The 18,067-nt window shown below is 32.5% G+C and overlaps 2 protein-coding genes across 2 annotated transcripts in view; one reads left to right on the top strand and one right to left on the bottom strand.

The window, feature by feature from the left end:
• Nucleotides 1–4,314: 4,314 nt before the first annotated feature.
• LOC107006851 (polygalacturonase-like) lies at nucleotides 4,315–8,235 on the top strand. The gene is made up of 4 exons (XM_015205365.2): nucleotides 4,315–4,780; nucleotides 5,692–5,981; nucleotides 6,786–7,014; nucleotides 7,948–8,235. The coding sequence occupies exons 1-4, from the start codon at nucleotides 4,331–4,333 to the stop codon at nucleotides 8,164–8,166; spliced, it is 1,188 nt and encodes a 395-aa protein (XP_015060851.1). The 5' UTR covers nucleotides 4,315–4,330; the 3' UTR covers nucleotides 8,167–8,235.
• An 808-nt stretch (nucleotides 8,236–9,043) lies between these two features.
• The window catches only part of LOC107007203 (valine--tRNA ligase, chloroplastic/mitochondrial 2), a 34,942-nt gene continuing 25,918 nt past the window's right edge, over nucleotides 9,044–18,067 (bottom strand). The window contains exons 17-28 of the mRNA XM_015205718.2: nucleotides 17,128–17,239; nucleotides 16,335–16,445; nucleotides 16,087–16,224; nucleotides 15,228–15,278; nucleotides 15,038–15,150; nucleotides 13,600–13,747; nucleotides 12,560–12,664; nucleotides 12,373–12,474; nucleotides 10,187–10,259; nucleotides 9,904–10,070; nucleotides 9,533–9,712; nucleotides 9,044–9,407 (exon numbers count right to left, since the gene is read on the bottom strand). Coding sequence (XP_015061204.1) covers nucleotides 9,584–9,712; nucleotides 9,904–10,070; nucleotides 10,187–10,259; nucleotides 12,373–12,474; nucleotides 12,560–12,664; nucleotides 13,600–13,747; nucleotides 15,038–15,150; nucleotides 15,228–15,278; nucleotides 16,087–16,224; nucleotides 16,335–16,445; nucleotides 17,128–17,239 — 1,249 coding nt within the window. The 3' untranslated portion in view covers nucleotides 9,044–9,407; nucleotides 9,533–9,583. The remainder of the gene's footprint in view (nucleotides 9,408–9,532; nucleotides 9,713–9,903; nucleotides 10,071–10,186; nucleotides 10,260–12,372; nucleotides 12,475–12,559; nucleotides 12,665–13,599; nucleotides 13,748–15,037; nucleotides 15,151–15,227; nucleotides 15,279–16,086; nucleotides 16,225–16,334; nucleotides 16,446–17,127; nucleotides 17,240–18,067) is intronic.

The raw sequence follows: 18,067 nt of genomic DNA, 5'->3' as shown, positions 1-18,067 counted from the left end.
AATAATAGATGTTGAATTTTAGAAGTTATTGAATTGTCTTTTATTAATGAGTTTAAGTCTTCCGCATTGCTTTATGTTGATATTAAATTGAAATGTTAAGGTTTAGATTGGTTGGTTCGCTCACATAGGAGGGTAAATGTGGGTGCCAGTCGCGGCTCGGTTTTGGGTCGTGACACAAGTTAAAGGGCACATTTATGTATTATGCCAATATTATAACATGTCTTCTACTAATTTTATAACCAAAGATGACTACAAAATAACACACAATTTTAGTGTGATTTTATAGTGTTAATGTAACCTTCCACATTAAATATGGGATAATGCACAAGTACCCCCTCAACATATGCTCAAAATCTCGGAGACACACTTATACTATACTAAGGTCCTATTACCCCCAAAACTTATTTTATTAAAATTTTTCTACCCATTTTCGACCTACGTGACACTATCTTGTGGGCCCGACGTTGGTTGACTTTTTTTCAAGCTAGTGTCACGTAGAACAAAAAGGGGTAGAAAATTACTTATAAAATAAGTTCAGGGGGTCATAGGACCTCAATATAGTAAAGTGTGTCTAAGATTTCGGGCATAGATTGAGGGGGTACTGTGCATTTTTCCTTAAATAATTAGAAGTTGTGAATATGAAAGTCTTAAGAGGTTATGAATATGAAAGGTTTGAAAGTTATGAATATTATTATACTAATTTAAGAATAGAATTTATATAATTGAAGAGATATAAGTTTACAAGAAAAAATAATTGAAAAAATAAGAAAAAATGTCAAGTAGTAGAAGAAAAATAAGAAAAAATGAATAGAGATCATAGAAAGGTGCCACATCACCTCCTCTATATATATATATATATATATATATATATATATTATAACTCATTAAACACAAATTATTCTTTTTTCTCAATTTTATCACTGAAATGAGAGCTCAAACTTTTTTCAGATGAGGTAGTAAGAAATATTAGTTGGAATTAATAAATAATGAATTAGAATATAAAATTTTAGGGTAATTTTGAATTTTCTAAAATTCCCAAATATTAGAATTTGACACAAATACTAGTTTTTTCTAGTATTTCGGAACTTGGGGTACTTGACAAATATATTTGCCCAATTATATGACCGAACACCACTTTCTAAGTTTTTCCCAAGTATTCTTGGGTCAAACGAGTTCTAAGTTTGATTTAAAAAAAGTTACTTTTTAAGTCAATCCAAACGAGTTCAATGTGGTTCCCTTCTCGATCCTCATTCATTCCCAATGGCAGTTGTAGCATGCAATCATCAGATTCATTTGAACTTAGGACATCTCCAACCCTACAATCTATTTTACTCTCCAAATATATAGTTCTATATTTTTTTCAGACAACCAACTCCAACCCAATTCACTATTTTACTGTTTATAAAATAAATATTTTTCTCTATCCTCAATATTATATTATTATTTCTATTTCCTTTTTGTTTTCTTATTCCATAACATAAATCTTTTTTTATTTTTTTATGAATAATCATCCTATATAATATTATAATTTCATGTAATATAAAATTTTTATTCTTTGAAACTTTTTATTTAATATTAAATTATATATTATTCTAAATTTCAAAAAAATAATTACCAATAATTGAAAAAAGAAATCAACAAGTACAATCGCAATCACAATCACAACTTCTTTAAAATCATACACTAGTTTCTTTTTTGAATATCTTTAAATCTAGAAACGACTTACCGGATTACTAAATTATTGTTATGATTTTTAAAATAATTATGGTATGCATTGTACCTATTGTTATCTTGTATTTAAACTATTATGTTATGTATTATAATTTTTAAATTCAAATTTTTATATTATCATTTAAATTTTGTGCATTCTTCATAGTGAAAATTAATATAACATTAAGTTGTATCACAAAGTGACAAAAATTTAAAAAAATATTTAAAATATTATTAATTCGAGATGAAAGTAGTATATATAAAATAAAATACTTTTAAAAATGTTATATTAAATTTAAAAAGAATTGCATATATTAGAGATTTAATTAATGGTCTTTTATAAAAAATAATATGTTAACTACAAAAAGTAGAAATAATGATATAATATTCAAAAAGTGAAATAGAGTATGAATACTACTATTCAACTCTCTATAATTGGAAAGTAGAGGGTAAAATAGAGACTGATTAGAGAGAACATTCTCTATTTCTCTCCAAATATAGAGAAAGGAGAGTAAAATAGAATAGTGTTGGAGATGGTCTTAATACTTTAGAAATAAAATTTAGGGAAAAGACTCAAATATGTCATTGAACTTTTAGAAAAAATCATTTTGGTTTTGGGTATGCGACGAATAGGTTCAAGAATTAAGGATACCCACCAGAAAGACTAATCCAATTCATAAAGAGGTACCAGAAAATACAACTCATTTATGCCACCAGTTAAAAGTTTAGCTCATTTATGTCATTACCGTTAAAAAAATGCTCATTCATTCCATTATTTTTTAATGTTGGTTTTGCAAAACCATTTTTGACATGTGACCATTATAATTCGGCCACGTCATCAATATTTTTGATAAAAAAAATCAATTTTTATTCAGAATTTTGATTTTTTAAATAAAAAATTTGATGACGTGGCTGAATTATATTTAATAAAAAAAATTAATTCAATTTTTTTCCATAATTATGATTTTTTATTTAAAAAGTTAATAACATGGCCGAATTATAATTCAATATGTGTCAAAAATGGTTTTGCAAAACCATTGTTACAATATAATGGCATAAATGGGCTTATTCTTTAATGGTAATGACATAAATGAGTCAAACTTTTAACTGATAGCATGAATAAGTCTTTTTTAAAAATTCAATGATATATTTAAGCCTTTTCCCTAAAATTTATATCTTCAATCCACGCACGTAAATTACATATCCACACATCTACAAACTTGATAATGTACCCTTTATTTCTCCGTTTTGTTTGGGTTTTTGAGAGTGTTTTCCAGTTTCATAATTAAAGCCGTCAAATAAAAGCCGTACTCAAACATTTGTATACAAAGTCATAATTAAAGCCGTACTCAAAACATTTGTATACAAAGTCATTATTTGACCTATTATTTATTTATTGAGCACATGTAAGATACCTTAGTTTTCATGCATATAATTTCTTTATAAACTTTGAAGCAAGCATGCTTATGAAAAAAAATAAAATGCCAAATAACTTGTAATATGGTTGTACGTGCATAAATATAATACTCAACTAACCTAGGTTGTGGTGCACTAGTGGAAGTGTCTCGCCCTTAATCAGAGGTGTCAGGTCTGAGTCTTGAGTAAGGAAAAAATCTTGTTGAAAGTGTCACCCTCGAATGGACCCTACAGTGCGCAATTCAAATTTAATCGAAGCTCCAATGTGGACTGCGGACACCGGCTCGAAAATAATACTTACTTCTTTAAGAAAATAATACTTACTTCTTTTATTTATTCTTACTTGTGCATGTTTGACGTACTCACTCTTTAAGAAACAATAAATAGATAGAGTAATTGTGCTAAATGGCCAGAAAAATTTGACCAGGATTTCGCCAGAAATTTGAAAAACTATAATATTCTTTTTATTTTAAAATAAATTATTTTTTTTCATTTTTTAGTAAAAGGTATTAAAGTTAAAAGGGTAAAAATATTTTTAAAAAATAAAATTACATAAAAAAAACTTATTCTGACCAAAAAGATTTTTTCTTTTACTATATCATCCTTTTAATTGCAAGTCATTTAAGTACTAAAAAATGAAAAGTGTTTAATAGCAAGGATAAATTGACACAAAGTAGTAAATTATCTCTTAATTTTTGAAGCTGAATAAGTAAAGTTGGACATTTTAATATATTTGATAAGTTGTAAAGATGGACGGGGAAGGAATTGACATAACTATTTAACTCCATTATCCCTATTACTTGATTTTTAATATTAGATCTCGAAAATTAATTCATGGAATTTTAAATAATCAATGTTAAAGGTAAAATATGGAAAAAATTAGCATAATTTTTTTCTTTATTTCTTGATATGTGAAAATCGATTAAGGAAATATGAAAATTTATTTTTAGTATAGTAGACGAGTAAAAGTGAGTAGAGGAAATATTATTATTATATCAACTTACGACTTACACTTTTAAGATTCATTCGTACATTACTCCAATCATTGCCTCAATTACAAACAATAAATTCAAGCAAGAAATCTCAAATACCTCAATTTTCTTAACTCTATAAATACCATAATCATTTACCCTTTTTTTCCAACATCATAGTACATAATCTTTCATTTCTATTACAAATAAAAATCCATTTTTACTCAAACATTATGACTAATAAGCTTATAACACCTTTCATTATTTTCCTCTTTTCTTCTATACTTAATTTATTCATAAAACCATCAAATGCATCAACAACCTACAATGTATTAACCTTTGGTGCAAAACCAAATGGCCAAATTGATGCAACTCAATCATTTCTAAATGCATGGAGAGCTGCTTGTACCTCAGTTGAACCAGCGACGATTTACGTTCCGAAGGGACGTTATTTAATAAAAGAAGCAACATTTAGAGGTCCATGTAAAAGTAAAATTACAGTTAAGATTGATGGAACTCTTGTTGCACCATTGGATTATTGGGGAATTGGTAATTCTGGTTATTGGATTTTGTTTATTAAGGTTGATGGGATTTCAGTTATAGGTGGGAGTATTGATGCTAAAGGAGATGGTTTTTGGGCTTGTAGGAAGTCAGGAAATAATAATTGTCCAGTTGGAGCTAGGGTATGTTTCTTGTTAATAACTTTATAGACTAACTTTAATTTTCTTTTTCTTTTTTTGTTAGGTAATTTTTTAAGTTCAATTTTACAAGTGAGAATTAAAAAATAATTTGTTACATTTTGCATATCTCTAGTTTAAGATACTATGATTCAAAAGTTTTTTTTTTATTTCTAAAAAGTTTGTGTCAAATCAAAATCAGACAAACAAATTGAAACAAATACATATAAATTCATATTTATTTTTGTCTCTATTTATGTGATACAGATGAAATGCGGAGAGTCATTCAAATTTTTACATGATCTTAAATTATTTTAAATCAGTTAACTATTGTGGTTTATAGTTCTTTTTACTTTATCTTCAAATAATATATATTACTCTATATGTTCCAACGTGCATATATAATTTCAAGAGTCAATCATATTTTTTATGTCTTTCAAATAATTCAAGTTATTAGTTATAGTGGTTTTTACATCATTTTTAAATGATATATGTAATTATTTCTTCTTTCCTAATTTATGTGGCACCGATAGAATTTAGAAAGTCAACCGAATTTCTTATATATATGTCTATCTAATATACTAAATTGTTAATTGTTATAATTTATAATATTTTTTACATAACTCTCAAATTTACCAAAACTATAATTAAAACGGAAAAAGTATAGAAATTACATAAATTCCCTCGGCTAGAAGGAGATACATCAACAAAGAGGTGTCTGATTGTAGATTCTTCAATATAGTAGTAAAGTAAAGTAATAAAATTACTATAGAGATTACATAAATACCCTTAATTAGAAATAAACATATCAACGAATAGGTGTCCGATTCTAGACTCTTGTATATTACTAATAAAGTAAAGTAATAAAACATGAAACATGACATTGTCCTAATTATTTCTCTATGTGGAAAATGCAGTCTATAACCTTCAATTGGGCTAATGATGTTGTGGTAAGTGGTTTACTATCAATCAACAGCCAGGTAACACACCTTGTGATCAATAGTTGCAACAATGTAATGGTTAAAAATGTAAAAGTAATAGCCCCAGATCAAAGCCCAAACACAGATGGAATTCATGTTCAATCATCAACAAATGTTACTATCATTGGTTGTAGAATCAAAACTGGAGATGATTGTATATCTATTGGTCCTGGTACGAGAAATCTTTGGATGGAGAATATTTTATGCGGACCTGGACATGGTGTTAGGTAAGTAATGCTATAACTATCGCGACCATCCCATCTAAAATGTTAAATTGTCAGAGAGATCGTAACATTGTACTCATACCTCCCTCATGTGCAGATTTAATTTTTTTTTAAATAGAGGAACATTTTTTTAAAAAAAAGCTAATGTAGGTTTATATACTGTTACTTGTCATTTTAATATATTATTAAGAATTTTTTTTATTATTTTCATATTATACCCTTAACATTAATTACTTATTCTTCATGTCACTAATACCTAAGACTATATAAACTAACTAACATGTACATGGGTATGATGGTGAAAAAAATGCTTCATTATTTTTAACTTGGGGGTCGGAGAAGGGGAAACAAATGGGGATGAGATTATAATGTAGAAAATCGATCTCTCACCAATGGGGTGGGAGTTCAGGTACCCAATCAACTGATAATTCATTTATTATCTCCTCCTAAAAAAAATATAAAATTTACAGTGGACAAGTAAAAGTGAACAAAGAGAATAATTCATACTCCAGTCCATTTGTGTAGTTTCACCCAAAGTCATTTAGACATAATTAAGTAAGGAGGGAAATCTTAGTAGCCTGGCTACCTGAACTTTCACCTTGTTGATGAGAGTTCGATTTTCCCGCATTATAATCTCCTCCCCATTTCTTCTTTCTCCGCCCCCAAATTTGTCTTTATTTTTTTTTTAGAAAAAAGGTCAGTACATTCAATATATGTACACTACAAAAGTTGCTTATATAGGGTATAATACTACTTAATTAGAGATACAATTTTATTTATGTGGACATTTTATTGTTTGTGTTGCAGCATTGGAAGTCTAGGAAGGGAATATGAAGAAGATGGGGTGCAAAATGTAACATTATCTTATTCAATATTCACAGGATCTGATAATGGATTAAGAATTAAATCTTGGGCAAGACCTAGCACAAGTTTTGTCAAAAATATTAATTATCGTAACATCGTTATGAAGTACGTTGATAATCCAATCATTATTGATCAGAATTATTGCCCAAACAACAAAAATTGTCCACAACAGGTAACACTTGATCAGAATCATATTTAAACAAGTTAATGTTTGCATTTTTCACATCTATAATTTTTTTTAAAAAAAAAAAACTAAAAAACTTAGAAAAAGGAAAATACAAAAAGTAGAAGAGAGGATGTTGATCAAAGTTGATAAATGAACATATTCACAATTGTTTTTATAGTTGATATATTATATATATATATATATTTGCAAAATAGACATGTGAAATTCTTGATTTTGCTAGAATTTGGTTTTCTACTCAGTCCTTAGAAGTATTGATCATCAAAGGAATGACTTTTTATTTTTGTTTCTCTTGTCTAATGGTCGAGGGTCTATCAGAAACAACATCTTGACCTCCTCAAGGTATTCTACGTACACTTCATCCCTCCTCAGACCTCATTTAGTGGAATTTCACTCAGTATGTTGTTATCGTACGTTCCCATTCTAGAATTCTCTACGATTTCTAGGGGATTCCAAAGCCTTCTTGAAATATGGGTTTTAGAGTTCTCCATAAGCCTCTCCACAACTCTAGATTCTTACCCTCTATTTCGACGCAAAATTCGACAGACAAGGTGACGGGACATGACACTCATATCTAGTGTTCGAAATGGGAAACGAGATCTCTTGGCCACTTGGGTGGAGCCACTTTAGCCTAACGATGGTCTGATGCACACCCTTTATTGGAAAATAATATGACGTATAGTGGTTAAATATTAGTTACTATGAGTTCATATTTAATTTTGCACATCCTTAATACAAGTGAGAAGAAAATTTACACATTCTTCACTACATTTCTGACTCCACCTCTACGTAGCCACTTATAAATTGAACAGAAGAAAATGATCATTACAAATCTCTTATACGTAAAAACAAAAACATATTTTGCTTCATATAGAGGAAATTATAATGAACGTAATTTGATTTTTTGTGATTATTTTTCAGACATCTGGTGTGAAGATTAGTGATGTAATATACAAAAATATAGAAGGGACATCAACAACAGAAGTTGCTATGAACTTTGACTGCAGCCCAAGCAATCCATGCCAAGGAATCCAAATACAAGACATAAAGCTCACTTATATGAACAAAAAAGCAAAATCATTTTGCAACAACATTCAAGGAACTAAAAAAGGAGTTATTTGGCCTGCTACTTGTATATGAATATAATTATACTTACTTTTCATTACCATATACATTTATTTATTTACATCAACTACAACAATTTAAATATTTTTCTCTTGATTTTACTAAATATAAAACTATGTCAAAATTTTACATATATATAATATAATTTTTTAACAAAGAGTGTTCAATTGAACACCCTAGAACCTACGTGGCTCCGCCCTTGATCAATAGGTAAAGTTGTTAAAAAGATCTCCTCCATTACTATTTTATCCAATACTTCTTAATAATATAGTAAATGTAGACAAACATCAAAAATCATTTTCCTTGTAATTAGTTCTTCAAAAAATTAATATTCTTATACTAAATAATATCAAATTCAAAAGTATTATATTTATTGATACTCTTTCGGAATATTTAGTTAACATTTTAAAATTATTCTCAAAAGTAAACATAAACAAATTTTATGAAATTTCTGGATATAATAAATTGATTTCGTTGTTCACTTCACATAAATTTTTATTTTTTAAAAAAACATATTCAACATTTAAAAAAAAAAAAAAATCTTGAAGGACTATTAACAAAACGACTCAACGGTCAAAATATAATATTGAAAAATTATTTGAATATACTGTTTATTTTATCATATTCTCTAAAATTCTCTACCATTTGAAAAATTACAAAAATCTCTATTTTCTCACTTTCTCTCCTATTATCAAATACATCACTCTGATACGATGTATTAGGACATAATGTATTAAACAAGTGTGTTTTGTATCAACAAAGGTAACGTATCAAGACATTGAGCAATATATCGATACAAGTGTCATGTATCAACAACGTAAGTATCCGTACTTTGAATGATGTAATCTAAAATCCTTAAATTTCACAAGATTTTTTTAATTTGGAAGTGTACTGATATAATATAATTAACTCTTAACACTGTGTAACTTTACAAAATATAATCGTACCTTATATTTCAAAAATATTATCTAGTGTAACAAAAAATCAATAAACAGTATTTTCGCAGAAGTAGCAAGAAAATAATCCTAGCCTCTTATATTCATTTGTACACTTGACCGATATCCAATGCATCGAGAAGTAATGGACAAAATAGTAATGACGGGGCTCCTATCGTAATTATTATTTTCTCAACGAATTTCACTTATCTGCCACCCCCACTTGATGCTGCTTCTTTTTTCGCGGCATTGCTCAAAGAGTGATGAAGAACACTCACAGAATAAGTAAATCAGAATCTTTTGATGGAACTGCTGGTCGAGCTGCAGAAAGATGAAGGAAATGGCCTTTAGAAAAATGCAATTAGATGATCTGCACCATCTAGTTCTGGTAGAAGAGGCTATTCATCTTGATATCGAGCCAAAAATTAGAATGTAGTTTAGTTAACCTCTAGTTGGTTGAATGAGGGAAAGTGGTGATGAAGATCGTTGGAATGAAACTAATTCGCAATCAAAACTTTTGACTTGAGGAAATCATGGCGGTTTCTAGTTAGAGTTAACTTCTCTTCTGCCTCTGCTGCTTTTTCTCGGACACCACGAACAATATCCTCAGGAGCTTTCTCTACAAACTGCACATAGGAACTCCATAAGGTCCATGACATGGGAAAATGGAAACGGAAATGGAGAAGCAGGACATAATATTGTTAGATTTTGAGTATATCCTGTTTTGACAGTCAAGGAGTATGTTCTTTTTTTATTTATTTTTTTAGAGAAAATGTCTGGCGTTTAATTAATTTTATTTAGCAAATAGAGAACTCACACTTGGAGAACTCAAACGAGCTATCAGTCCATCATATTCAGCTTGCAACTTGACAAGGCGCTTAGAGAGACGCTGCACTTCAGCAGAGATGTCCACCATATCTGATAGAGGAAGATAAGCTTCCAGACCTTCACCAGCAACAATGTGGACAGACTGGTTTGCATCTCCTGCAATTCATCTCATATTAAGATAACACTACAAGGAAACAAACATTAAACTAGAATGCTCTAATCCACGCAGGGTTTATCAACCTTTCACGTGTGATATACCAAAATCGACATACCTGGAGGAGATTCTACAAAATTGACATTTCCCAAATCCAGTCTCGAAAGAAGAGCCAAAACATCTCTTTCTCCCTGCAATAAGTGACAGCCATGTATTTAAATCTAAGATAGGCATACAAAAGAATTCTAGCAAGAAAAATGCATTTCAATACAGAAGAAGGTTGAGAACAACAAAAGTGACTAATCTGTTATAACATGGTCGCCTTGTGCTAGGCTGATCTAACTGACAATGAACAGCACACCCAGTTAATGTTTCATAAAAAGTAAGCCTCAGTGGTAGCTAAGGTAATCATTAGCAGGAATAAGTACCGCTGTACAGTGTACTACACCTGTTTACTAAATTTTAAGTCTAAATAAATTTCAGACAATTCACTGCTGAACACTTTTTTCTACCTGTCACATAGAAAGGGTGCATCACTTCCACAACCTACATCCCTTGGGGTCTTCAAGAAAGTACTATGAAAACCAAAACCTTCCAATCACTAGTATCATTTTGTCAACCCAAATGGTCTTGCAAGGTAACTGAGATTGCACACCTCCCAAGTCTCAAATAAGAAAATATAACCCAACCTCAAATAAAGTTGGGGTCAGTAAGATGAATCTTATTTAATAATTGAAATCTATTCAAGGCCAAACAAAACAAACACAATATAATGTCTCTTGTCAAGCAAACTTAAAGCTAGAGGTTCTCTAAACTCGCACTTTGTAACGCCCTCACAAATTCCTAGCTCAGATTAGGTCAAAATAAGCCAGCGAAAAATTCTAAGACTGCAGACCATGACTTGTGTCTCTAAGCACCATGTTACGAGTAGGTGTAGTCTCGAGTCGTGACCCAGTTGTTCCTACACTGACATAAAGTCTGTAACCATAAGAAAAGGACTCCTAAAAAACACCGACCCCAAGGTAAATCCAAACACAAGTACACAACTGAACCTTAATACAAATAATCTCCTATCACCTAAATGGATCCTTTTCTTGAGTTGTTCTGAGCAAACTCCGCACTGATTCTGAAACATTCTAGATTTTTAGGCGACTCTTCTACATATCACTTTTAATAATCTGCAATCAATCCCTTCATTGCACCTACAGACCAATGAATGTGGAGGTCTACATAGGATGTGGTGAAACTATCTCAAGTGAAGCTCTCATTTTATCCTCTCTTTGAGCTACTTACACTATCTTTCAAATGTGATCATTTCTAATTATTAGAGTGGGTTACAGTCTCACATAGGTTGGGGCATGGACTGGTGGTTTGCTTATATGAACTTGGTTAATCCTTCCCTCATGAGCTTGCTTTTAGGGTTGAGTTAGGTATAGGTGCCAAATTTTTCACGATATCAAAGCCATGTCAATGCCCATTTGGCTCTCGGTCCAAACTCCAGTTGGGCCTTGGGAGTAAAAGTCCCACATTGTTAGGGGAATGGGCTGGTGATTTGCTTACATGGACTTGGGTTATCCTCCTCTCATGAACTAGCTTTTGGGGAATGAAAAGGTGGTCTTCTTATGAGGACTTGGGTAATCCTTCCCTCATGGGCTGCTTTTGGGGTTGAGTTAGGCCCAAGTGTCACGTCTTTACACAAATCTTATCAAATTTCTACTACTTATGCTCACTATCATATGAGATCATTTCTAACCTTATCAAGTTTTGTATGTAAAGCCTTCAGAATATAGAGAAAAGATTTCCTTCAACATGTATCCTTTTCATGAATCATGATAACAACGATAACCACCAACATTATGCGTAAAAAGGGAGGAAAGATGATAGAATAGTTCCTGTTGAATTGATAATCAACAACGTCAAAGAAGGCTCCTTAGTTGACAATCTTAGTATATGAACAATATGGTATGTATTGACCAAAAACTGAATAATAAGGGATGTCACTATTCTGGTTGTAGAGGGGAAATACTTTAATATTTCATCGAATGTTATGGAATACCCTTCAGTATTCCCTACAAATATCCAAAGAATCTAGACATATATTGAATCTAGGAATATTTTAACTTGTAATTTTATTAATCTGCTTGAATTTTGAAGGTCTAAAATTTTTAAGTGTGGCTGCATCTTTTCATGTTCTTTTGATTAGTAACACAGCAAAATGACACCCAAAAAACAAATAGCCACCACATTTTCGAAAGGATAGTTACCTGAATGAAGAGAAGTTAATGAATAAAGTGGAGATCTTACAGAGATATACTGAATGACATCTGGATTTGCGACGATAGATGCAGAAATGAGCTTTGCTGGCTCAACTGCATACTCTGCTCGTACATTTCTGATGGCTCTAGTCTGAATTGATGGAAGGGATATATAAGGAAAACAAAAATCAAATATTAAATTAAAATTAGGAGAAAAAGCTGAAAGTCAAACTCACCAATGCCTGTAAATTCTCAAACTTTTTTATGGAATCAATATTCCTGGGAAGTGAAGTAAGTGGCCACGCAGAAACTATAAGAGCTTCCCCTCTACTGGGTAATGCCTGCAGCAATTGGGAGAATCAAACTGCAATGAGAACAGCATTACCCTTAAGCTATTTCGCTGTTGAAGAAAAAATCAGATGTTCTTATAAGATTTTCCAGATTTTGGAGCAGGGCAAGTTACTGGCTTGCACCCTCATCAGCTAGCAGGCCCATGGCCAAATAAAGCTGGTATTTAGAAATATATGCAAAATAATTAAACAGTATCATCAACATTGTAGTTCATATTAGAATCCTAACTTTTTTCCAATGTTAACAGTGATTGGAAAGAAACAGGTACACCACTTGTCTCCACTTCATCTATTTTTTAACACAATTACAAATTTATATCATCTTCAAGATTGACAATATTTTATCAGCTATTTACTACCACTTCCAAATTACGCAGTTCATTTATTTTCTAGTTGTCCTAAGAAGTGACAGGACTCAGATCAAGAACACAAGCAAATACTTAAGAGAAGAAACCCGATCAAATAAGTCATAGTTCGAATGACTTTTCAGCTTCTGCTGACTGATTAAGATATTAATGCATTTCAGAAAATCAACGACAACAAGCTAGGTGTGATACAGACAAGGGAATCACAGAGTCTAGATGGAAGGTCATGCAACATCGACAACTGGGATTTATTTTTTTTCAGACCATTTCATTTGATAGTGCAGATTCACATGCGCTAGACCTTTCACAAACATGTTGTACCAAAGAACAACAAAGCAAAATTAACATGGAAAAGAACTATGATGCAAGATTATCAGAACAATAATAATATTCTGACTTCTTGAGTGAAACTCTTCCCCATAGATTGTAGGTTCTCATAAATATCTGATTGCATAATCCTCACCCATCTTGTATCATCAGGATTTGACATTAAGTATACCGATACAAAAAAAATAGAAGTGACTGATCAAAGCATGAAATTATGGGAATATATCAGATCACCTGCCAGAGCTCCTCAGTTACGAAAGGCATAAATGGATGTAGCAATTTAAGAATGTTCTCAAAAATGTATAACAGAGCTGCTTGTGATACAGATGCAACAGAATGATCTCCAGAGTGATACAGACGAGCTTTACTAGCTTCAATGTACCTTGAAAAATAGACAAGGATTCAGGGACAGAAGAAGAAATAGATAAACTATAAGATATACCATCTTCGCTAAGGTCTGGAAGAAACTAAGATGAATTAAATGAAAAGAATGAAACAGAACAGGTAACTTCTATGTCTCCTCTTTATTCAGAAGTAAATAGCAGTGAAGACCTTCCTGTCAGTTAAGTAAAGAAGAGATAAAGGATGTAAGCAGTTACACAGAGGCTCTTACATTCTGCTCAATCCAAACGGATCACAAATCAATTTGGTGTCACTAAATTGATGGTAGAATTAGGTAACTAGTTTCATGATGAAGGAGAAATAAACTCATTCATAATCATTTTTCAGGTTAAGCTTACCTACTCTTATCACTGTAACTAACTTTAATCATAATATGCCTAATACGTATTCATTAAGTTTTTGAACTGGCCTGGGTTAATGACCTTTCTTTTAAATCACAATGGGCTGGCTAGTGCTTCAAGCATGAACAAGGCAAATCACCATGCAAGAGCGTAGAATGAATTCCAAATTTAATTCCTATGCCCACCAACACTATCATTCTTTCTACATATTACTCTTCAATAAAATAGTCCCTACTTCAGATTTTGGATAATGTGTTGGAGAGGTGGATCTACATTGATTATTATGGGTCACATGAACCCAATTGCTTTTTCTTAATCCTGAATATGTAGTAAGCAATTCATTAAATATCTATAAATATTTGACTGTTGATCCAGTCATATGTATACTTCCTCTATCTCAATTTATGTCGCACCCTTTCCATTTCTGTCTGTCCCAAAAAGAGTGTCATTTTTCCTTATTTAGCAACTATAATGACATCAGCCCCATTTTATCCTTATTAGGTCCAACTTTACACATTATTGTTAAGAAAAGTCAACTAAAGTAAGCATTAAAGTGACATTAAGGGCAATTTGGTATACATAACAAAGTCTTTCCTTATTTCTTAAACTTCGTGCCCGGCCAACTGGAGTCACATAAATTAGGATAGAGTGAGTATTAACCTGAGGTTGCTGAAAGAACTCATAAACTTCAAATTTTAGATCAGCTAGTGTAAGAAGAGTTACTTATTAAATTTCTTCCCACCATCAGCATCATTCTTCTACATATTAATCTTCAACAAAAGTTGCTCCCGGTTCTAAATGGTTAGGACTTCACATACTGCATAATGTCTTATTCAAATAATACTGGATAATGTCTTCTTTAAATAAATGAGTAACAAGACTTACACGGAAACCAAGTAAAAGAACCAAAAACACTAGGAAGAACATACCAATCAGCAAAATCAGACCAAAAGAAGTCATATATTTCTCTTCCAACATCTCCAAAGAAAAATTTCTCATAACTTGCAGTGACTTCATCAACAAGTACATGAAGCTTTGATACCTGAATGGTGTAGAACTTGTTACAACAGGATCACTATGCAATATTGGGCTTAGCAAGCATCAAAAAAGTCATCTTACCACCCAGCATTCAGGTAGTGGGAGCTTCAGCACAGACTCTATATTATCAAACTGAGAGAACAGTAGATAGTGAAATAGATTAGAATTCCGAATGATAGATTCTTGGCAGGGAATAAGGAATTAAAACACAATTCAACTCTGGACCCTTAGAAACCTCGGATGACTTATAATTTTTTATGTGAACACTAAAGTTCCCAGTAAATTACCAATCTAAGATATATGGAAGAAGTTATTCCACTGTACTTCAAAAAACCAATTTTCTCACTCTAGCGTCTATATAGAAACCAAGGATATCGATTTGAACAATGTTACCATTTTTTTTAAAAAAAGGATATCGATTTGAACACCACAAAAATTAGGCTTCGGTGGAACACAACCCTTCTGGATTAACTTTGTTCTAGGATGTGAATTCTCAAGCCATGCAGATCTGAGAATTCTCGAAGAAGTGGACTTCAACATTCAGAGACGCCATATACCAAATTATTTAACAGCAAAAAATTTCTACGTTTCCAGCATAAGCTGTAAACAAAATCAAACAAAAATCGACATGTTTTAGAGTTATGCCAACAACCAGGATTAAGCTTTTTAGTCTTCGAAGTCCATGCTGATCATGAAGCTCAATCTGGATCTGGCAGAGTTAATATGGATCACCAAAATTAATCAGACACAATGACAATCTATGATTTAATGCATTTTTCATTTTGTCATACCACAATACTTATCTCAGTTCTTTCAGACTATTTTCTTTTTCAATAAGTATGTCTTCTCTTTAAAACATTCTTTTTATTTCATTAGTACCTAACTGCTTCTTAACCACAGATCTCGAAGTAAATTGTCAAAAAAAAACATATAAGCAAACCTTATGGGCCCGTAAGGCTTCCCAAGCAGGAGTGTCATCTTGACGAGGCAAATTCCGCAATATGAACTTGCCAGCATTCCACAATTTGTTGGTGAATGCCTTGTTAGAGGACAACCTCTCTGTGGACAAATTTAGATCCTATAACAAAGACGTAAGCTGGCTGATGAAAGCATTCCAGTGGACACCATTGGAGAAAAAGGAAGATAGATATCCATAATTTACTGACTAAAAATGAGCTCATTACAAACCTGACCAGCAGTCCCTAAGGCAAGAGTGAAACGCAAAGCATCGGTTCCATACTCAGCAATGGTGTCAAGGGGATCTACGACATTCCCCAATGATTTCGACATTTTTCTGCCCTGAAAACAGAGCCCTGACAAGTTTAAAGCTACAATATATGCAGGAAATGAACCATGGAATGGGAGATATAAATCCAGATCTCATCATAACTAATGATGGTTTCTGGACGTGTCCTGGATGCAACTCAGATGCAGATAGGGCAGGTTCAACCAAATTCAATTGTTTCAGTAAATCAACTCATTATCACAAATATATACATAACATTATCAAAAACTGCATGCTTGGAGCCGATCAGTCCAAAGATTAATGAACCAAAAGTTCGGGGAAATGTGTAAAAATTAAACCTCAATGCAGGGCCTGAAATAACTTTTTTCTTAGAAATTGGTCTCTTCAATCAATGAATTAGGTAGGAACAAAATCTTAACTTTCCTCCAAAACAGCAGAAGTTACTCTATTCAAGTGGTAAAACAATTTTACACAACGTACCCTTTTTGCTGAAACGGTAGCTTGTGAAGAGGAGGGAAATATGAATTAACTGAACGCATCGGATTACGACCAATGTAAATTTGCAAGAAGCAAGTGCACATTCTTTACCGAAAATAGAAGGGAATTGTATTTACAGGTAAAGTAATTCCACTGAATAATAAATCAGCAAGCACGTTCAACAAATTATCTAGAAAAAGTGCATCAAGAAGAGTAAAGACATACATTTCAGGCAGTAACTTAAAAGCATGAACTCACTTGAGAATCACGGATTAGTCCATGAAGATAAACATTTGAAAAGGGGACAGTCCCAGTAAACTCAATTCCCATCATCACCATTCGTGCCACCCAAAAGAACAGTATGTCGTGCCTGTTACCAAGTAACTGTTACTGTTCAGGCATTATTGCAATATAGCATTTTTACATTTTGAAAACCACAAGTCTTAAAAAGATAGTAACATGAAAAATATGAAATATACAGGATGGTTAGTCTGTTAAAGAAGATTTGAAAATTTCAGAGGCGCTTCTCCAATGCCAAACACTATCAGGTGGAAATAAGCTCTGATGGGGTGTTCACTGTGAATAGGTTGTATGTAACTCCCCGTAGCCAAAACAGACCAAAAACCAGCTTTACAGAAAAAATCTGCAGGTGCAACCAACGGTGGCATCGACGGACCGTAGCCTGACCCACGGTCCGTCCTACACAACCGTCGATGGGATCAGAAACTCCTAAAAATTTCAGCCCAGAAAAATTGGTTAAGTCTTGCACGACGGACAGACTTACAGTCCGTAGGTCAGACGACGATCTGTAGTCCGTGACCATCGATCAATACTCCCTTCACCCACTCTCTGACAAGAGCTACGTATGACCAGCACGGTTCATAGGTGGACCTACGGACGGTAGGTGGAAAATTTGCAAACAGTTAAGGGGAAATGCAGTTGGGTCAACTTCAAATGGTCATATCTCTTAGCACAAAATGAATTAGGTGTCCCATGACCTACCCACAGATAGATAATTGCATTATCTTTCCATAGCCACCGACCTTGCTAAAATCAGACTTCCGAGTAAAAAGTTATGCCCATTTTAGTAAAGGCCTGTCGAACAGGCCCAGTCGACGGACCCAACGACGGGGCGTCGGTCAGACGACGGACCGTCTCCTGGCCGTCGTTTGGTCCGACAGCAACTTTCCTAAGGGTC

Source organism: Solanum pennellii, chromosome 12, assembly GCF_001406875.1.
Source record: "Solanum pennellii chromosome 12, SPENNV200".
Lineage (NCBI taxonomy): Eukaryota > Viridiplantae > Streptophyta > Magnoliopsida > Solanales > Solanaceae > Solanum > Solanum pennellii.
The sequence above is the reverse complement of the archived record's forward strand: the minus strand, read 5'-3'. Positions and strand labels throughout refer to the sequence as shown.

Excerpts from the sequence above, each read along its gene's own strand:
- LOC107006851 (XM_015205365.2), top strand. The coding sequence starts at position 4,331 with ATGACTAATAAGCTTATAACACCTTTCATTATTTTCCTCTTTTCTTCT. Across the intron at positions 4,781-5,691 it reads ATTGTCCAGTTGGAGCTAGG|TCTATAACCTTCAATTGGGC; the intron begins GTATGTTTCTTG and ends TGGAAAATGCAG. Across the intron at positions 5,982-6,785 it reads GGACCTGGACATGGTGTTAG|CATTGGAAGTCTAGGAAGGG; the intron begins GTAAGTAATGCT and ends TTTGTGTTGCAG.